This window comes from Grus americana, chromosome 1 (genome assembly GCF_028858705.1).
Source record: "Grus americana isolate bGruAme1 chromosome 1, bGruAme1.mat, whole genome shotgun sequence".
Lineage (NCBI taxonomy): Eukaryota > Metazoa > Chordata > Aves > Gruiformes > Gruidae > Grus > Grus americana.
The window spans coordinates 137,151,673-137,174,850 of NC_072852.1; the positions used below are offsets into that span (position 1 = coordinate 137,151,673).

The window sequence follows — 23,178 nt, forward strand, 5'->3', positions numbered from 1 at the left end:
AAGATAGTAGATACTAGCGATTCCTTTTTTTTATATAAGTGGGCAGAAAAGGACAGCCAACGTATCCTGATGAAATTAATAACTCATCCTGGTTATTATCAGACAACAGTATAAAGCTCAAAACTGCCAGCAAGAAATATTGCTGATTCATTTGAACTTGTCCTTATATTTGCAGGCCACTTCAGTGTTTTTTCACTTTAGTAAGATTGATGATAACGTCCATTTTCCAGAAAAAGAAAAACATTTTGTTGATACTATGTATAACCACTTAAGGAAAAATATTTCCTCTCCTATCTTTCAATGAAAGCATTTTTTTAAAATAGACCTATAATTTATCATCCCGTGACAGCATTTAGAAAAGAGCATTTATACAGTTACCTAAAAGCCTGGTCAAATCGTATCATGAATATCATTCCATTTAAGTACTTTTATTACCCGTATGCTTACTAAAAACACTGATCTTTATTCCACTTTTTATGTGGTAATCTAAATTGCCTTGAGTAATCTGTCTAACAGAGATAATGAAATGTGTTTCATTAATATCTGCAAAAGGTTCCAAGGGCATGTAGTGGATTAAAGTCTGGTTTGCAAACATGTTGCTCAGATTTCATGATCTACGTGCTAAAGAAACAAGTAAAGTGCCACTTGACTCACAGGAAAATAGGAATGGAAGGGATCTGGTTTGCCATCATCTCTGGTCCTTGCTATTTTACACTGTATCATATAAACGCATAACCTCCTTTAAATATTTACCAATGATCAGTGTAAACCCATTTTGGATTATTCAATCCAGTGCTATAACTGAAAGCTTTGGAATTAACTGCATTGCTCTAATGTTTAAGGGTCTTCTCCCTTGCAATCTGAACGTATATCTCCTTTAGTTCTTGGCCACAAATTATTTTTTGTTTTAAACAGTTCTCATTTCTTCCTGGTGTTTATTCCCTCTTGATCATAGTTTTGCTAAAGTTTTTTTTCCTCCCCTAAACATCCTAATAGCATTTTCTACATTTGTTACCATTTGAATCCCCCCTCTGAAAGACATCTAGCCGCAATTAATCATCCTTCCCTATCTCCACAATGGCATTTGCCATTGACATACCTAAATGACACCACTTGGATGTCTCTCAGCAATTCAGCTAATAAATCAAGATTTGTCTCCTCAGTCATTTTGAATACATACTTCTAGATCATTGGGAAGATTTTGTTATTAATCCTCAATCACGTCTTTGAATTTTACTGTATTCATATATGTTCTCTACACAGAATCCCCCATTCCTCCTTTGCGTGTCCTTTATACGGATAAAGAGCCACTTGCAAAGTGTTTTAACAGTTTCTTTCAAGAAGCAACTCGGGCTGAATTTGTGCAAATCTCACCTCAGCCCTTTAGTTTCTGCTTTGCAAGAAGCTTCCTGCGTTGGTCAGTCCTTTTAACCTTTCCTTGCACATTTGTTGCTTTTTTGCAATGCCTTTACTGATGTAGTTATTCAGCTAATTATGACTCTCTTCCCCCAGTTTTCAGGTGCATGCACATCACTGTAAGGTTTGAGACTTTATAAACTACAGTATAAACCCAGATGATTAAAAACGTAACACACTTTTTACAGTTCTTTTTTTCTTATTATCAGCAAGAATCATTGCACAAATGAAGGAGATATATATGTGTTTATATATATACACATATCTCTCTCTCTCATACTCACACACAACTCTATGCCATCATGCTGAATCTTGAAACTGGTGCTTTCATAAGGAATGAAACACTCCTGGCTTTCTCTGCCTCTCTCTCCTCTCTGAGTTTCTTCCCTGAGAATCCCCCTTAGTCTCATATACATCCACATTTAGCTCTCTTGTAAAAACAAGAATTTTCAGATTTATTGAAAGTGGTAGCCTGTCTATAATGCAGCCTTTAGACCACCTGCACCTGCTGTCTTGCACAGATAGACCAAAGTAATTTTAAAGTAGCAAAGTCAGATGCCAGTAGCAGCTTAGCTGTTGCAGCAGAGAGATCAGCCCGAGTTGTAAAACCTGCTTGAGAAGCCAAATAAATTTTCAGATAGTCCATGCTGAGCTTTATCATAGCCTGAGAATGGCAGGCAGTCCATGTAACTTAAAAAGCTCAGTAGGGAGTGCCTATTGGTTTCTCTTCCATGTAGCACAAGCATTTGTGCTGTATTCTATGTAAATCTAGCCAAAGCCTCTACGGAAAATAACTTTTCCATCATTAATATGAACAAGAAAACATCATTATGACTTTCAAATATGGCACAACACAGCCTGGCAACACATGGATTGCTCAGCTTTTTAATTTGTCACTGAACAGTAGTTATGAAAAAAATTCGCATGCAATTCTTAAGTTTCGACACTTATTTGGGGTGTCAGATTTGGGGAGGAGAGGGTGGCAGTAAATCCCTCCTTGAAAAATTCACTTAATCTTTACCATACTTCAGCACTGCAATCAAAAATGACAATAAAGTCAATGTCTTTCTAGCGCCTGCTAATTAAAATATAACCACCAAACACATGAGGATCCCAATTTCATGTGGCAGACTTCATGTGCTCCTGTAGCATAAAGACAAAGAAACAACAAAAAGACTCAACCACCAAACCCATGATTTTTCAAGCAAACTTGCCTAGAGGTTCAACTAGTCAATTCTTTAAATGTGAGCACAAAATCAAATAACAGTAACAGCGAGCTAAGCACTACCTGGCTACCTTGTTTTAGGCTGCCAGATCCTGAGCACATGGAGTCGTGACATCCTTTCTCCCTAGGGATGTCAGGGAAACGCCAGTTGACTCTGAGTATAGCTTGCCAAAGAAGCAGCTTATGGAAAAGGAAGACGCCGACCCAACCAAGCTTCCCACTCCGAGCAGCTCTAGAGAAAGCCGCGTCCTGCCACTCTACCCAACGGCGTCCCAGGCTTTCGGCGCAGGGCTCAATTGCCTATGCAAGTCACAGAGGCAAAGGCTGAACAAGCAGCTGTGCAGCTATTACACATTATGTTCAGGTGACAGGGTTCCTCCTTCAGGAACTGTATTCCTGAAGGCTCACGCCACGAAAGCAGCTGGTCCTATGATCTGCCCATTAGTTTGCACTTGCTTTAATTAATTCTAGTCAAGAAATTAACAGGACTGGTTTTAAACGCAGTTTGAGGATACTGATGTTTGGATTCCTCTGACCAGGCATTGTTCGATGCCTTTTGGAAACTTCTGGCCAGTCATGGTGTGACACTCTAGGGAACCAAGTCCTTTTCAAGGCCTAGCCACCACCCTGGCCCATGTCCAAAGGCATGGAAACCCCTATTTTTTTATACCTATGTTTTAACTAAAAAGATTCTCAATTTGCCAGTTGGGACTTTTCAGTGTGCAAAACCAATGTTGAGCTAATCTTTTTTATGGTTTCCTTTTCAAAGGTAGACTACTAGCTCATCATTCCCTAGTATGCTGTTTAAATGGTGGAACACGCATTTTAATAGGATGCTGGCAACAGGAATCATGCAACAAAATCCCTAAATGTCATTACTATGAGCTGCCAGAATCAGCCCCTCGTGGCTCAAAACAAAATGTCTCTTATCAGTATGGCTTTGTGCCCAGTCTCTGCTGTCCAGCTCAAGGCACTAACTGGATTAAACAAAAACAATAAAAACAGCAGCAAAAAGCAAATGCCATACAAAAGGGATTATAAGCAGGAAGAGAAGCACAAAGTACCTCTTTAGACTCCAGATGAAACTGTGGTGTTCCCACCTGATCAGGCCCAGGGACTGTGCGAGCTAATACAGCACTCCTAAGAAACTGTCTCCTGTATCTCATAAGCTGTTTCTGAAGAAACTTCTCCCTCATATCCCTGATTTTCTGGTTTTACCTTACGTATCATTAATATTTCACTACTTTTTCCTTCTACATTTGCTGGATACTCATGCAAGGAGCCAAGTTTTAACTGGGCTTCTGCATTTTTCTATGAAGAAGGAGTGCCACCATAAACAGATACTTTCCACACTCATACCTACAAAATGTGCTTGGTATTAATCTCCTCCTTTAGGAACTCGCTGGATGGAATGATTTTGGATATAACTACAGTACTTATCATGAATGTTTAACAAAGGCTTTTCATCCCAAGATGTGAAAAAAACAAATTACATCTCAATGTGCAAGGAAAGATGTTTTAACTTAAAGCTCACAAAACTGGATGTCAGACAACTAGTAAAATTGAATCAACTTCTTTTCATAAGAGCAGAGCTAAAAAACCTTTCTGTTTACACACAGAGACCTAAACTTATGCTTGAAATGAATAGGGAGCTAAAGACGTCAAAGACTGTATAGACTCCCATAATCAAAACTAGACACCAAAATGCACTCTGACAGGTTTGGCAAGTTCTGATTTCCACAGAAAAGGTGCAGCTGTGGATCTACCTACTACCATGTCTCTTAAGACATTTTCCAAGCAGCAGATCTGCTCTCCATGGGTAGAAAGCCCATCCTGCTGCAAAGAATGAGAACAGCATGATCCCAAGACCAACCTCAGACCAGTAAGCACTGATGGGAAGCATTCAGCTTAATCTCAGTAACATCTTGTGAGCTCAAAAGACTGACCACATATTCAGAAAGCAGAGGCACTATAGAGCCTACATCTGCCTCATACAGGATGAACAGCTGCAGATCATTCGCACGCTGAAGGCAGCTCACTTCCACTTCTCACAGGTTGACAGAAAAGAGTGGCAGAAGATGTCCTCATAATTTTGATCTCATGCAAAAATCAGCACAATCCAAAACCATTGGCAGGCATTTCTTGGACAGAAGAGCCCACGACTACAACATCCCCTGTGATCACACTGAACACTTGCTGATAAACCAAAGGTAGAGATTAAGGCTCCCAATTTAGACCAGGCATTTCAGCTTTATGCAGAAGTAAGAGACCCTACCACTGTGACCAGAACAGCTCTCCTACAACCAAATCAAAAGCCAATCTGAAAAAAAGAGAAACAAACCAACTCTAAACCACAGCACTGAAAGATGAAAACTTCACACGTCAGCAGATTTGCATCTCCAGTCTTTTTCATAAATACTCACAAAAAAGCTAGGAATAGAGCCAGAGACCAACAGAAATATGTTAGGATCGACTAATGCATCACCCTGTGTCTTCACTGAATATCAGTGCGCCTATCTGCACTACAACTTTATATGCATATTACACATTAGAAATGTTACTTTATAGCAGAGCTGCAAATAACCATCTTTCCTCATTATAAAAAAGGCAACACAAAGTTCACTTAAAAATTAAAAGCAAAATGGCATTCTTACTCTGTTCAATTTCTGAAACTACAGCAAAGTTTTTCCATGCTATTTGTATCCCAAATAATATGCCTCTCCAGGTTTTAATTACGAAACGCTAAATAAACCCCATGAGCAAACGCTTATTCATATCTGTCTGCTGAGTTCCTATTTGTAATTCCAGCTAATTACTTCCCCTGTCAGGAAAATATTCTCTGAAGTCCCAAGATGCCACACAAGTACTTCAATCTCTTTCATTTTACATCTCCCTGTGTTCGACACAGAAAATGTAAATTCCTTTGGCTACTGCTGGAAGAGTAAGAAACTTGAAATAATCTCTGCACTGTCAGCAGGTCTTTACCTTGTGTGCTTAATCCCTGTTACTATGGTGATATTTAATTGCGCGGCCACAGAGTTTGATTGGTTTATTTTAAATGGAAGTTTTTCTGTGGAATGGCACAGGATCCTAGTGAACGTTAGATAAATGGCTTTCAAAATATTGCAGTGAGTCATATTGTTGTCAGTGACTAGATTAATTTGAGTTCAGTTAAACCATTTCTTCACCTTAATCTTATACATATATGACAACATACATAATACAAGGATTTTTAGCATTATATTTGGGAGCTGAGCATTTTGAGTATAATTAAGCAGTATTTTATTGTAAGAAGGGCAATTAAAACCTAAATGAGAATTAAAAGTCAGTGAGCTTTTGTTCGTAGTATCATCTTGTCTTTCTAAAATAAATTACCTTGCTGTTCTACAATAACAATCCAGATAAGAACCTTTTACAGTAGGCTTATACTTGATTTTCTTTATAGAAAACTGTAAATAAATTAATATGACAGAAATTAAGCCAAAAGGATAAATACAGCTTCTTCAGTGCTGGCTTTCATATACCTCAGCGTGCAGTTCCTTCGTATATGAATGACTGCTGGAAAGGCACCATCAATATGGTCTTTCCTGGCATGGCATAACATATTAGATAACCTGTTTTAAATTTGGTACATACACTACGATGAACTGGTGTACTTCAACTGTGCTATTTAAATAGCAGCAATCTACTGTGGTAATTCTCACCCCTTTTTTCTGCTCTATAACCCAGCTCCAGCACATCTTTTTCTTAACGCTGTAACTGAAGCTCTGGGGGAAATTTTCACCTAGCCTTTGCTGTGAAAGATCCCAGTTCCATCACTGAGTACCAAGCAGCCTTGCCTTATTTATTTTTTCAAGCTTGTGGCCCCTAAGGCCCTGATGTACAGCCTGCAGGATCACTCTACCTTTTTGGTGTTTCAGGGGCTGTTTTCCCCTCTTTATTTTTAAGGACTATCAACTAGCCTGGTTCTATTTCATATGCAGAGCCTCTGTGCTTGCATCACTGAGGATACCAGCACATGACCTGACATAAGACTTACAGCTTCTTAGAAACCACTACCACTCTCCCAACCACCTGCATGGCTTTGCAGAACCAGAACTTGATGCTTTTAATTCTGGTTCTGTAGGGACCGCACTCTTTTACAAGAGAGATGTTTGAAAAAGCAGACTCTGACTGGGGCTATCATTTTCACACAAACTGTTTACAAGAATTAATTTCTTTTACACTCCTGGGAAGGGTAGCTTGATGTACCGAAGCAATGCTTCTACAGATGAATTTACATGCTGTAATGCACAGATGAGATGCTGTCATGCCACAGAAAATATCTACCCAGAAGCATGTGAACTACAAGAGTAATGAGGACTTCATCTTCTCACCTCTGTACATTGTGACCCTGGGTCAGGATACCTTGATTTATTTTTTTTCTATACAGGTTCTGCTCCAGGTGTTATATTCTGCTTCCTAATCCACCTTCAAACACACAGTAATAACAGTTTTCAGTATGCAATACTTCTCCGAATTTTACGGCATCCCCATCCAGTTTGTGTTTGGAGAAAACACTGGGGACTAGATTAGAAACTCTGATTTTGCTGTAGCAGAGGCCCAAAGAACATGATTCCCTGTACTCCGCTTAGGTACAATTACATCCAGGCAACCTGAGGCTAATACATTGAGCAAAACAAAACTTTCTTTCCTGAGTAGTCTCACCCACACTCATACCTTCTTGTGTAACTCCCCTCACCTTTCCAGTGTAAGGAATCCTCTTGGTTCAGCACACAACGGTTGCCCGTGTGTGCAGAGAGGACTCGGAAAGGGCAAGCCAGCAGATAAGGAAGGAGCCATGCTGCTTTGGCTAGCTCCTGAATTACTGCACATCAACTACCTGGCCAGGTACAGCTGCCCTACAACGCGATGAACTCTCCATTTTTTCCGTGCTCTAGTTAAAATAACATAACCCCACAAACCAGCATCTCCTTGCTATTATTCCCGCCATTATAACAATGATTTATCCCAGTCGACAGTAACATCATTTCGTCTGTCGTATTTATGCCTGCCATATTTATGGCTAGAGCAACAGTTCTCTGTGAAGGAAAGACGACTGTTAAATCATCTTCTCTTTTCAGGAGGTTGAGCTGATGTAGCAATACTTTCTTTACCACCATATGCTCAAGTTGTCTCTAGGTAGACCACTTACACAAACAGGTTGCTATATAATTTGCTGCCTTCTCCTTTCTAATTATTCAGGTTTGCTTTAAACAGTCACTTGCATTTGTGCGTCCCTGCTGCTGCTCGTCTCTTCTAGCCCCACTCCCCCTCCCACCATACGATCCTGTCCTTGAGCAGGTCAAACCCTTAGCAACAGAAAGCAAATTTGTATGCAGTCTGAAAGGAGCATAGTAGCACTCCTCTAATAGCACACTATCCGTATCAACATTCCGTATTAGTGACAAGGGAATTAAAAAAATAAAAAGAGAGAGATTAAAAACAAGAATCGCCATACCAATCAGACCTGTTGTCCACCTGGTCCAGTATCCTTTCTCTGACAGCACTCAGCACCCGCTTCAGAAGAAGGTGCAAGAAACCTTGTAATTATAGAATAACCTGATTAATACAGGAAGTTTCGTCCTAGCCCTAGGCAGTCAGCAGCTGACTCACCCGCTTGTCTGAAACATAAGATTTTATATCTGCTCTAATTTTTTTTTAATCCTATGTAATTTAACAGTGGAAGACTCATTACAAATTTACACTGCAAATGTACATTTGAATCCTATGAAGCATTTTAGGTTTTACTGTAACCTGTAGCTGAGAGTTATATTTGCTAATTATATAGGTTGTACTATTTTTATCACTGTTAAACTGCCTGCCACTCAATCTCATTGGATGTCCCTTTTAGGGACGTGGGAATAAGTGGGCCAGAGAGCGTGATTCCACTGCCTGTTCCCTTGGTGTCTCACCTGGGAGCGGAGATGCCTGAAGAGGCACACCGCAGTCCGCCTTTGGCTGGAGGCATTATCCTGGCATTCAACCTGCCTTCACTCACATCCCTCACCTGAATCGGAAGAAGGAAATGAACCCTCTTTTTGACTCCCTGCATAGGCACGAGTGCTCTCACGCCAGCTGAGGGAGGATGCAGCAGCAGTGGAGTTGCTCATATTTTTGCAAATGCCACATAAATCCTTCAGTGAATTGAGTCAACATTGTTTCTGTACTTAGAGATGAAGGAATGTAATGCATTCAGTAAAGTGATAGGAAACATCATACCTACAAGGCAGAAGGTGGCTCCTGTGGCTTCAAACTTTCATTACAGCCTTATGTACTAAGGTAGTCTTAAGGTACAAATAACAGCAGCCTTTTCAAACCCAGGAAGATGAACAACACTGTAACAATCAAGGCTTTCACTGTATTTTATATCCTTTGATTGTTTTCAGAACCTTCCAACAGAGCAAACCCCAGAGAAATATTCTGAGAGAGGACTAAACTACCAATAGTCGTGTACAACCCACAGAACACAGGCACAAGAAGGTTGGAGTAGGGCTAGACATACCAAGAGAAATATTAAACAAACAAACAAAAAAATCTGAATGGTCTGATCCTCTTCCATGCTTATTATTTTGAAGTAAGCTGATTAGCAGGCTGTGAGCCTCAGTTTTGCATCTGGTATAAATTAGTGCCCCTTAATAAGCAGGATGCTTGATTGATATGTCATCAATATCATTGATGATTGTGTTCTGTCATTCCACACGGCTGGCCAGCTATGGGAACTGGGTGTACAAGGAGGACCACGCAGGCCAGGCAGGATGCATGCAATATGCATGGAGAAACTCACTCCACCGTTCAAAAACCATGAATGAGTTTCCTCTTCTAAGCACAGCAAGCACTGAAAGAATAAGATGAAGACTACTAAAGAAAATTTAGGTATCTGAGTATAGAAGAATATCATGCCATTGCTGTATTATAAAGAAATACTGTACTCTGTATGCTTTGAGAATTTAGGACGTTGTGAGCTGCACTAGCTACCAAAGAACACAGACACATTACCTATGTTTTATGTATGGGTGAAAAGCTGACATTCAAGAATTTCGTAATTCAGGAATAGCACAGTTACTAAGCCAAGCAAGGACAACCAAAATGTAATGACTTCACAAGCCAAAAATCACAGAGCTGATATTATATGCAGGATAACATACCTTTGAGGAAAAAAAAAGAGCTAAGTTTGCCAGATACATCTGGAAGAAGTCTGGAAGAATTTAGTATTACTAAATACAAAAAACATCAGTGAAAAACAACAGCTGGCACTCAAGATAACAAAATACATTGTGACATGTTTCAACTGGTGTAGCAACCACATCATACTAACATAACAAGATTCGGAAAGACTTACAACGAGCGGGGGTCTCCCAGGTCTGCTGTGCGCTCTGGGGACTGACCTGTGGTTCCAAGCCAAGCAGTAATGCTGCAGACTTTGATCTCTGGGTGCGCTGCCTTTTATTTCATGCCTGGGGTCCCAGCTGTTTGCCTACTTTGTTCCAGACTGGAGCACAGAAGCAAGCTAATATGCATGAAGTACAGATGGTCAGGGTCCTCTGAGTAAAATAGGGAGCAAACCAAACTAGTAACGCAGATAGACCCCGTCATCCTCTCTGAGGCAATGACAAGAGTTAAAGTAAACACGATCAATAGCATCTCTTGCAAATAAGGATATGGCAACAGGGTGACCTAACAGACCTCTCTAAAATTTTTTTTTTAGAGTGTAATAACTAACTACACCTTACTGAGACCACTGTGCTTTGAGTTCACATAGGAAGGGCTACACTTCCTTTCAGTTAATCTGATCTCAGACTCTGGTCTTTATTTGAATGATAGAAGCCAGATCCACAAAAATAACCAAAGTACCTATTACTTCAGGAATTAAATACGAATAGGAATCAAAAGGGTACGACTTTCCACGGCAGCAAACGTTACTTCAGCTTGCACCTTAGAATGCAGTTGTAGGGCAGCTTAAGCCAGCACAAGTCTGTTGCAACCTTGTTCCCACGTCAGTCAGGTATTTCAGTGTGTCAGCAATGCTGCTCATCACCTGGCATTAGCCATGCTCTGAGCCGGAGGCTGCACCAGCTGACCTTCAGAGGTTTCTTCCATCCTAAACTATTCTGCAACTCTATCAGACCATGTGGAGGACTGGCTCAGGGAGCTAAACTGACATAAAATTCATGGCTTTTTCTGTAGGATTGATTTTTTTTGTTAGCTTTTGCCAGTTTATTTCCCTCTATCAACTCCCCTCCAGGTCTGACGAGCAGCAAGACCGACACAAGAGAAAGGGCAAAAAGGTACACGTCTGAAAATCAGTAACATTGCAGCAGCAGCAACTTAGGCCAGCCAAAATTGCCATGAGGCTAAACCCTTTGTGGACAAAATCAACCAACACCTTCCTGCTTCGCAGGCTATCTCCCGGAAACCCTACACTCACGCCAAATACATTTCTAAGAAGTTTCATGCTTGGATTCAAATTAGCGTTACAGAAATTCCTCATAATCATAAACTACACAGCGTATATAATAAATGTGAAGAAAACAAGCCTTTAAAATGGCCAAATATACACCGCAAACTATTTCACATTGAAGGCACAGCTTAATACAGCTTGTGCAGTATAGAAACATGCTGGAAGAATACTAGATGATTGCCGTCCTCCCATACTGAAATGTATTACTTATCTCATAAGGCTATTTCAAGTAAAAGTGGCAAGTTAAAAGGGAATGGGTGAAGTTCTGAAACTTTAATTTACCATAGCCTAAACTTAAGAAAAAGTATTTTAGAGGTTTGCAAAATGACCCCGGTTGTGCCATCTGTACGGAAGAGATAATGAATTGATAGCGACATCTCAAAACATTTTGATAAAAGGCTCTTCTCGCACTTTTACAAAAGTGCTGCCTGGTGATGGAAGCTGGCCCTGATTAGCTCAGGCCGTAGGGTCTTTCAGAAATTTGAAAGAAACCAAATTTGCTTCAGCAGAAAGAATAAACATCTCTTCCCATTCACGCCTTACAGCATTTGCACCGACACTATATAATTACTTTTCATTTCACCAAAAGACTCTCCTGGACTCTCTATTCTTCCCACAATTTCAAAATTACAGTATGTCTGCTTGCATTTGAATGGATATGTACATATGGCACTAAGTAAATTATTTAACTAAAAAGCAGTTAATGTTGCTATGAATTATGTTATTTGCTTGTATAGAACTCATGCGCACATTTCATTGTGACAGTACTTGGTTTATACATCTTTAATCAAAAACCATGCGAAGGATTTGAATTGCTTTTTCTCCTTCAGTGTGATGCAATTTGTTAATCTGTATGGCTATAAAAAGTCTTGGAGACAATATGAAATGCTATCTTGCTTATCTCTCTCCTGCCTTTATTGACATAACTGTCAACAACCATCTAACTATTTAATTCCTAAAATCCAGGGGTGAAAAATGAAGGAAAGAAAATTAAATTCTGTTTTCATTTATGTAGTTCATGCAATATTTGCAAAAGCAGTCGTACTGAAAGCCATAGAGGGCTTCTCCTTGGCCAAGTAACAGGCATTGTAAGGACAAGTACTATATACCTCCACAGAGGAATCGCTGGCAAAGTCACTAGGTGTATTCAGTCTTTGGTCATTCTTCTAAAATGAAGATAGATGTCGCATAATTACCCAGACACATCATAGTAGCTACTGGAGCTGACGTTCACTAGTAACTGGTGATTCTGTACAGCACTACGTGTTCCAAATGGTTTCCTGGTTTCATTCCATTTCTGAAGGTACTGGCTTTTAATGCATCCCGGGGGACTGCCATTTCATATAAGATGCATTACTACTCTGGAGACACAGCTCGTCCATGTGCTGCAGCCAATGCTGCTGCTTTAAAACATTCCATACAAGAATATGTACTGTAACTCACGCAACATTTATGCATATTGCGTTGTTCAACCCGCACCTAAGACTGCTCAGAGATATCAGTGGGTAACAAAGTCTGGCACAAAATATCAGAGGCTTCTGCAGAGCAGTTTCCTCAGATCTCATTCTCTCCACCCCTTAAAGCAGGTTGTTGGGTTTTTTTCCCCCACATAGTCTGCTGTCCACACGGAGACAAAAATGGAAGAAAGACCAGGGCCCCCAAAGAGAACAGAGATCAAGCACCTTGTACGAGCATGGAAAAAAACCCAAAACACAACAACAAGCCTAACATTACCTAAGGCATAATTGGGCACTGCCTGTTAGGGACTTTTGTTCCTAGATGCCGTTTTCTGCATTTAAGAGAGGGGTATGGCACTTTACGGTACTAAAAGGCAATCCAAAAAATAAACAAAATAATCATTAGCTACTGAGAGTTAGAAAATGTTCCCAAATTGCAAAATTAATGAGTACTAATGCACTGCATTCTGCAAGCCACAGCTGTTTATAGCTACACAACAAGCGCAGCATCCCATTATGTGACCACTGAGAAAAGAAGAGGAATCAAATGTGGTGGTGTACTCAGGAGCAGGATATTAGTTGTTCAAATGAATTTCAGTCACACAGAGGAGAACGTACCAACAGTCTACAGAAAAAACGGACACCCAAGGCGTGTAGGACCCTTCACTAACTAGAATAACAGAAGCAGCAGAGTCACACCTGCACAGTATTTTGGAGGCTCACCTATACTTCTTGACAAGGCCAATTAGTTTAGGCAAAACCCCAATGCTACTAGCTGTATTGTGCCTGGCATTCAGCTTCACATTGTCCAGCGCTGCACCCGGTGTCTTACGCACGTGCAAAGCATGATAAATACTTGCTTAAGGAAGAAAACAACACTCCAAAGTCAGCTTTGGAGCCCTTATTAACCCAGACAACTTGCTCCAATTTGGACAGGTCTGAAATCGCTCTAAATCTTGAAAGCCTGCAGGACACCACACTGCCACAAATCTTGCTTTGGCTCCAAAAGCAAATGCCTCCTAGGAAGGCAAAGCACACACCCTGCACAAAGGAGGGAGGAAGAGAAAGCAGAGTAATGGAGATCCTCGTTCTTATGCTGTACAATTCTGGTTTTGCAGATGAGGGATCTTGAATAAATCGAAGGCTTTTAAGGGTCAGTTTAAAAGAAGTCTGATCCTTCTATTTTGTGTTAAAAGAAAGGATTGTAATTCTCATCCAGGACTTTTTTTAAGTACCTGCAAGTTTCTAAACAGACTGATAAACATAAAAACGAAATAATAATTAAAAAACTAACCCTTCACATGACCAGAATCAAAACGCTAGCCTTAAAAATGGGATGTAAGTTAAAGCAACTAATGCTGCAAAATCAGGCAATGGTTCTGCTAACTCACCAACATCACACCTTTTTCATGAAGAATTTCCAAAGCCACATAAGAGTACATTTGCTAGAACAGCAAACTGTATTTTATTCAAGCCATTTAAGTGATTTTAAAGAATAATATTCAGTTTTCACTGCAAAAAGAAAAGCCAATTTTGTTTATGATCACATCATCTACTTTGACATTTATTTTAAATTCAGAGCTAAAAGACTATGGGAAATCTAAGAATTAGAATAATTCCTATACAGGATCAAAATATACACTTTCTCATTACCAGTATAATGAATATATTACACAAACTAAAAGAGTTCATATGGCAGAGATGGTGGAGAATTGTTAGTCTCAGTCAGAACTGACCTTTTGCCTCATTCTTTAAACGTGACATTTTTATTTTTATTTTTTCATTAATGACATTTATTGTAATTTCTCGATGAATTACAGGTCCTTACATTATCAGCATTTTCTTGGGTAAATGAAATAACCAAGTACCAAACCAAGACACAGTAAAGTACAGTCAGAGTTATCTCTGTGCAATAAATCAAAAAGTTGAACATTAACTGTGTAGGGCTGAAGCAGGAATTAGGATTCCAAGGTAATACAGTAAGAGCAGGGCTGCAGCACTGTGCTATAAACTGCACAGCTCATGCTGCCCACTTACTTGATGAAGTAGTCTCTTCCATCTCTGTTTGCCGTCATCTCCCATCCATAAGGTGTCCCCTGGTTCACGCTCCAGGTCCCTGAAGGGTGAGGCCAGCCTGAAGACTTGTTCCTGTGGCTGCAATTTTGGGAGAGGTGGAGAGGGAAGAGAGGGGGGGGGGGGGAAGTTATTTGTCTGTTGTATTATTCTTCCAATGTACTTATTTCACATCATTCACTTGGCATCCAAATACTTTCACAGTTGTGAAATATACAGCCAAAACCCAGGCAAGGGAAAACAGGTTAGCAGGTCTACTTACATTTGTAATATTTTTCCGGTCAGTGGAAAGATACACTGTCATTTCTAACGGTCTCTCAGTTCAAGTCTTTAGCCAGTGAATCTGTCATACCCCATCAGTCCCACATGCACAACACTTGTTTTCAATAGTTTTTAGTACAAGTGACGAGGAGCATTTTCATTCATTGCCATCATGATGGCTGGTTCAAATGCCAGCTCTCAGCACAGTTTTAGCAAAAAAAAATATCCACCAAACCAAACAACCCAGCACACGGCTGCAGATCACACACATGATGCGCTACCTGGCATGAGAAGGAACATCAACACCCATTCTCACTGCTAGCAAATCACTTTTTGTTTCATGTGTTGGAATGAAGGAAGGCCATAACACTTCTGCAGCTGGATGCTACATTGATTCAATATGCAGATGTTGTTGCACTTGATCGTTATCCATTAAGCTCTTCCTCCAAATAACTTTTGAAAGGCTGCAGTGTCTCTGAGCACACACACTGTTACATACCACTGCTCCAGCGCTCTCTGCTAGTATCCCCACGCCCAAGCAAGGGTCAAGTCGTACTGCCTTAAATAAAGGAGCCATCTGCTGACTCCATACACAAAAAAGAGACAGCTAGCAAGAATCCCCCATGGCTTCCCATAGTAAACCTCAACTTTCTGCTGTGGGACTTAGAGGTACGGAAGGCAACAAATAGGTCTTTCAGCAAAATTAATCCAGTTGTTAATATTGATGTACAATCTGAGAAAGAGAAAGAACAGGAATAAGAGGCAGGGCAAGCAAAGGTCCTGAAGATCACCAGAGAGAGCATCACAGCCAGGCAAAGATGAATCAGCACACAACACTGAATACAATCTGAAATTTAGACATGCAAACCAAAACCACACAACATAACAGCATGTTTTGAATTAGTTGCCTTCTCCCTCTCTGCCTTTTCTCCACCCATCAAATGTATTAGTTTAGTTTTACTTGCTAGATTTAAGTTCAAATGCTAGCAAGGAATTTACTATCTCTTGCCTTGGATAGAGATGTAAGAACTTATTTCCTTTAAAGAGCGCAATGTAACCTGGCGAACACTCTTCTGAAGGAACAGAATTGGTCTCCACAGACAACACAACAATTCATTGCAAATTGCTGAACTCAACGAATGTACATAGTTAATCTTTCCCAAAGGGGGAATGCATCATTAAAAACAAACTAGCTACCTCCCCCTCCCCCTTTATTTCAAGGATTAATCACTACTGAGAAAAGATATGGTGCTTCAAAATATAATTTACATGTAAAGTAGAGCATTACAATGGAGTGCTAGATATCATCTGATTTACCAATTACATTAAGTACTCTATCTTCAAGGAGTAGAAAAACATTTCTGTTAGCATATTCAAACACTGGTATTTGCCATAAGACGGGGCTTAAGTCTAATATTTGAACATGCTAGAAATCTTAATAAAATTACAGTTACTCATGGCTAACAAAACACATAAATGTCAGATATGCTACATTACCCCAGATAAATGCAACTAACCTGTTCCTGATCAAAGGAATGAATTAAAAAAAATAGGCATCTGAGGAAAGAAAACCAATACTTTCAAAACTCTCTCATGCAGTTTCATGTAAAGTTGAGCTGAAGCATTCCTGTTTCTCCATATGCTTGACAGAGAGAGAAAGTGTGGTCCCTTCTTTTAGATGGGAGCCATCCTGCAATCTAAGAATGACAGCTTAACTACATCTATAGACTTCAAATTACACTGTAGAGTATTGGGGATCCTAAACTCTGCAGTTAACTAAATAAAGTAGAAAATAACCTATTTTATCTGGACTATAAAGGGATACCCATGCATTTAACACTCTTCACCTTAATTAAATGTGTTTCACATAGTTTCTCCATCTGTGAAATGGGTACAGTGACACATAAATTCCCACATTAACTACATCAAACTTCTACTATCAGTAATTTGTAGGAGCATGGGACAGTGATGATAATCAATATTATTCCCCTCTGCATTCAAACTAAGGGCTCATCTTTGTATGGTTTATAACATTAGTGGATTTTAAGGTAAATTTAATTTCCCTGAAAGCTTTCTTTGAGCTCTTAAAACATTAATGGTGTCAAACCGTATCATATATGATGGGTAATATCTCTAGTTAAGTAGGACAGTTATGTCTATATCTGATCTAGTCATCCAGACTTTCTTATAATCAGTGGGAGAGAAATTAGCACTTGAAACACTGTATACACCTACATTAGATGTGTGCAAATTCAACGAGGTGGCTCCAGGCACAGGAAAAACAAATACTCACAGAATGTTTCCTATAGTCATTGTACAATTCAATAATAAACACTTGTGTTATAACAACAAAACAAGGTTTTTACATTCAAAGGTGATTAGCACTGGTGATTCCCAGCTGCCTGTACAGTCTGAAAAAATGAGAGAATAAACTGAATTATTTCTTTTATACACCTCCATCCACTTGTTGAATACTGTTCCGCTTCTCTGCAAGAATTCAATGGCGGCTACAAGGGGTAAAAGATGGCAAAGATGAGATAAATGCCAGAAGTATAAAAGTCTCTGGAGCAAACCATAAGCGGGTCGGGCATTGCACCTGGGGGAAGGACAAAGCCATCTTGGCAGGCTTTAAGTCAAGAGGCTACCTTGGCGGTAAGGAAGATCATCAGGGCATGGGTGACCCCATGGTAGGATCCAAATCCCACCTCTCTGCAGGTGATCTTGGGTAAGTCCCTCACTCACTGATCATCATTTGCCACGTCCTTCCCTCACAGGCAAAGGAGGAGGAGCACACTAAAACTGCCTAGGTTTCTGGAAGATCACACTTCCAAAGACTGGAAATATAAAGAAAATGTGCCTTCTACCTCAGCAAGCCTGCCCACAGAGGAAGCACTGGCACCGCTGTATCTCGCTGCTTGGTCTCCATCACCACCCTTGCTTGCTCACAGCAATCATACCTGCTGCTGGAGTGTATGTCACTGCACAGCTCTTAGGTGGTGAACTTCATCGTGAAAGCCTAGGCCAGCATCACGCCAGCCAAGCCCTGAGAACAAGGCAACGTTAGCTATGATACCACATCAACCTGCTTCTGACATCCTTGCTGCAGAAATAGAAAATCTGATCCCCCTGAATTGCTTCACATTGAACAATCAGTTCATTAAATCACCAAGCGGCATGTAAGGAACCAACGTGCCCTATGGAGCAACCTTCTGACTGAGAATATAACAACCGCGCCACAGCGAACATCTTCAGGTCAGCCTTTTTTCTGCCCTGTGCTTGAGGCATGACTGAAACATGAGTTCATATGTAAAGTCTCCTGTACTCAACATCAGCAGTGTGTGACTTACATGATATACAGAACATACTCAGCATAAACCATGGTACAAACAAGAAGTGAAAGTCTTGTAATAGTATTCACCTCTTTTCCAAAGATCAAAACCAGAACAGTTTGAATTTTTAAAGCGTACTATTAGAACCTAATGTCCAGAGCAGTTTAGATAGCGTTAATGCTGAAAGCAGAAAGAAACACTATTTATTTCTTAAAACATTGAAAAATCAAATGTTTCATTTTTCTAGAAAATTCAATTAAAAAAATAAAATAGCATCTACAGATTCATACAATAAGCATGCAATATTGCCCCAAACTTATTTTCTTAATCAGCAACTGGAGATTCCTCTCAATAGGTCTTTGCTACAGAAATCTTGATAGACTTTTTAATTGTATCACCTCTATAGCCCAAGCCTGTAAGTTTTGTTATAAATGTAGTGCTTCCCTGAACTAGTGGAAATTAAGCTCTTGGGCTGCAATTTTACACCACCATGAACTGGCACCAACACAAAAGCATCACTCCCATGCTCCAGGCATCAGACAGTCCTACTTCACATCACAGTTGCTCTTGTGCCAATGCAAGTAAACTGGATCACCTTAAAACTAGTGGCTAGTTTATCCAGACTGCGTACCGTATCTGCGTACTCCGTGGCCTCACAGATGGCCACATGGCAGGAAAAACGAAGGGTAGGACAAAAACTGCCTCCTACAGATAGTCGTCAGGCAAAGAAAAGACAGAAAGTGATCAACTAAAATGGAATGTCTCAACTTTATTTAGAATATTCAGTGCCTACTGGGGCATAACGCTCAGCATACAGGATTAGGGTTCCTACCCACCCCAAAGATAGACATCATGTTTACATCTACCCTTCTCCATGGATGAGGGATACAAAAATCCTTGTTTCCTTAGGAATGAAGTTGGACAAAGAGTTAGGTCTGCTTTATCACTGGCGTAGTCTTCACTCCCTTGCCTAAGAATCCCAACTTGGACTGTGCTGACTGATTTAAAACAGCAATGAAGTGTAGTAGCAACCTTGAAATCCTCCATTTTTCTTTTTTCTTTTTTTCAATAATGATTTGAAGAAAGCAGAAACCTGGTTAGCCTTGGTCATAGAGACCTTCATTCCTGCTCCCTGCAACCTCAGGGAGATGGCTATCCTTGCAAAACGATCACCTTCATCAGCCTGGATTGATGAGTTCTTACAGTGACAGGTTGCCTCTTTGGTAGAAGTTCAGAAGAAGGTATCTTAAGAAGGAGATGAAGACCACTGAGACCCTAAATGCCAGAGATGAAGACTTAAAGATTCAGCTCTATTCTAAAGTAGACATCTGAATTTGCAAGCTTTCTACCTGTATTCACTAGCTCCCCACTGACTCTAATTTGGAGCTTTGACATCTCACTCCGTGTAGACACTAAAATTTGAATTTCAAGCATATGAATCTGGAGATGAATTCCACATCACTCTCAGAAGAACCCTCACAAATGGTGAGCCCTTATATTTAAACTCCTGTATAACCTAATGAAATCAGCAATTTTTATCCCCTTATTATTTATTCCCCATTCTATACCCCCTTCCAAAACACCCAAGAGCAGCAGCAAACCAAGTACAAACACCTTCCAAGCTCCTGGCACCATTAGTTTTAAGTGAGAAATTCTGCACTGCATTTATCAAATGAGCTTTTTTTAATCTCAAGAGCTTTAGAACATTGCGGCAGATACCACTTATCAATTTGTTACCATTTGCTTCAGTGATCTGATCACCTCTTAACTTTCCAAGTTGAGGCATAACCCTTAAAGAAGTCCCCAATTAAGAAGCTCCCCTTGGAAACCACCCTCCAACACACGGCTGCAAAAATTACTTATCTTTCTTTATCCTGTGGCCTTATTTTGTCCAAGTGTTGCTTTTATTAATGAGTATCTGTTAGCTCTCAGACTCCAGCAAAGGCTGAAATTATCGACAGTTTCTGACAGAAATCTTTATAATTGTGCAAAATCTCTGTACATTAGCCACGTATAATTTCCCTAAATATAAATAATTTGAAATATTAATATTCTATGCATATTTCCTCTTTAGTTATTAGTAACTTTTTAAGCACCTACCTTGGATTTCCTCTTCTGGATTAAAATAGCGGAAGGATTATATTCTAATCTTCTTTTAAAGCAATCCTTTGAACAACACAGCTGTAACTGCAGTACATGACTAAAGTTACAGAACTTATACTATAAAGATTCACAGTATAATGCCGTGTTTACCACTTGTATATTTTATGTTTTGGAATCACCTCATTTAACATCTTGGTAATTCTCACAGTACTTACTTATTTACAGCACTTCTTCATTCCTGAAAGCACTATCTACAGGGGGTCAGTGACTCACTCAAGGCCGACCATCTAACACAACTCAGCATGGCTAATGGACTAATAGCATTGATACACTGACTTACTTCACGTTACCACACTGAGAAAATCTTGGGGTCCTGGTGTGTACCCTGGCTTTATTTCACCTCTTTACTTCTACAAAAGCCAGTTCTCTGCCTTCCACATGCCAATACCGAAGTCAGTCCCTCTCCAACCCATCATAAAAGGAAGACATCCCAAACAAAAGCCACCTCACACTCCCAAAAGTTGATTACGAGGGAAGCGGGGCTCCACAGCACCCCCTGGGAGGTAAGCCTAGCCACAACGACCCCTAGGAGGTACCTCAGGAACACTAGAGGCACAACATTTTGTATTATTAGTTTTCAAAAGTAAGAACACCACACCTGAAGTATCTGCAGGGCATGTCTACCTGGGAGTAAGAGACATACTTGTGATACAAGCAGAGTTCAATAACAGTCTCTCTATGATATTTAATCTTCCACTGCCTCCGGAATAGAAACCTGCTTTCTCAATCTAGTTCTCACTCACTCCTGTCCCAGAAGACTACCACACTAAGCTTACCTCCATCCTACCATTTTAACTTGAAAAAAAAGAGAAAATTAAAGTTTTAAAGACTTTGCAGCTATACTATCAAGATCAATCATCATACCCCGCTACTGAAACTCTCCTGAGGGGCACTGTACAATAGGACAGATGTGATGGACAATAATTTCTAGATCCAAGATCAAGGACACTGAAAGGATTGTTGTCTCTGCACAGATGAGTCCTATAAACCCTCACAGAAGTAGTCCTATCAGAAGCACAAAAGAAGAATATGAACTGCCTCAGACACACTCCGCTGTACTAAAAACAATTTCATACCAGACCTCCTATTACTAAATCACATAAGTACAGGGGGGAACCCTAATAACTTCAGATACCCACAGAGCCAGACGCCCTTCATATTCTACAACCTGCATGTTTTCAAGTCTTTTGCTGGATGAGAAAGTAAAAAGGTTTTAGTCCTCATACAAATCTGTACTATTTTTGAACTCCTGAAAACTCTGTTTCAGTTAAAAGAAATCTGAGGATTATCACCCCACAAGTGAGCTCAGGGTTTCGAGTTTGTAATTAAGGCAAACATTAAAGGTAGAATCATTGCCCAAAACTGTTTTACTTATTTAACCATAAGAACAAAATGCTAGAAAAATATTTTTGCCCTGTGACACCTGCCCATCTCAATAATCTTGCAACACACAGTCATGCTCTGGGCAAAGGTAGAGTAATATTGCAATACCTTTCAGGCTTGTCCTAAATTTTCTCCCTGGATCATGCATCATCAGATAAACACAAATGCTACTCAGAAAATAAAGACACTCATCCCTTTCAATCTGGTCTTAATTAGTACCTTCTCTTAGTTTTTTCTATTTTTCTAGTAAGGACTACGACTAAAGCCAGGCTGCCTTTGGCCAGTTGTTCAGAAACTGTCTCCAGCTGTATCATTTTCTTAGCAAGAGGACTAGGCAGTAACTACTCCCCAAACTCAGGATGGAGCAGATAACTCCACACTTTTTTTCCCCCTTCCACCACAGACACTCTCAGTTATTCAGTTTCACAAAGTAACATTCTTCCTCCAAGCCATCAACGATGCTGAAGGCCTCACTCAACTTTTAAATCCTTCGGTGGAGCAGGAAAAAAAACCCAACACCACAACAAATAAGTACAACTCCAAACTTCATACTGAATTCCTCTAAGCCAGTTTACAATACAGGAGAGGAGATACATTTCTAGAAAATCCCGTTGGCCTATTTTTGTCCCAGATTACATTAGCTTCCATCTCCTTAGTGCCTAAAACTGAGATTTCTAAATGACAGCCTATGACTGGGATGAGAACAGGAGACACTCGAATGAATTCCTCCTCCACCGGTCATTGCTACTGCTGCCTATCATGACATAATGAAGGCCCATGGCCACATAGCTGATTGGAAAGGTAAGGGATCCCTTTCACCAGGGATCTCCTGGCTGCCACGAGAAACATCTTGCTACTGCTCCCCTGCCAGATAAGTGGGGAAATACAGCGCCAGTTGCCCATCACTCAGTGGGGGTCAAAGGGGCAATTCTACATGACCAGAAAAGTCTCCTCATGGGCTCCCATCACTTCAGCATCAATTCCAGACTCCTGTCTGTATCACAGGCAGGGCAGAGTGGTGCAGAACAAAACCGCCGGCTGTTCAAAACGTACACTGTACCCATTACATGACTGGCTACACGAGGAATGGCACTTCTTACTCTGAAACTACATCATAACAGTACTTCCTCACAAGCTTTGTGCTAACAGTCTACATGTAGACTATTTTTCACCATGTATCTTCCACAATTCCTCCTTTGCTTTCCTCTTTGTGCTCCACTTCACGTGGCCAAAGATGTGAGTACCCAAGCAGTGCAGGGAAGTACCTGCTGCACATCTTCTTGCCTTCAGCTAGGTAACCAGCTCCTCAGCACTGAGTGGCGGCTCCCCAAAAAGCCCCTATGTCCACTATGGTCCCAGAACTAAAAATCT

At 40.3% G+C, this 23,178-nt stretch overlaps 1 protein-coding gene across 5 annotated transcripts in view; it reads right to left on the minus strand.

The window, feature by feature from the left end:
* Nucleotides 1-23,178, minus strand: part of FRMPD4 (FERM and PDZ domain containing 4) — a 418,847-nt gene that overhangs the window by 98,067 nt on the left and 297,602 nt on the right. For 4 of the 5 annotated variants that reach the window (XM_054817292.1, XM_054817298.1, XM_054817314.1 and 1 more), the window contains exon 2: nucleotides 14,636-14,752. The exons of the other annotated variant lie outside the window; for it this stretch is intronic. In XM_054817292.1, the coding sequence (XP_054673267.1) occupies nucleotides 14,636-14,752 (117 nt within the window). The remainder of the gene's footprint in view (nucleotides 1-14,635; nucleotides 14,753-23,178) is intronic. 5 annotated transcript variants of the gene reach the window in all.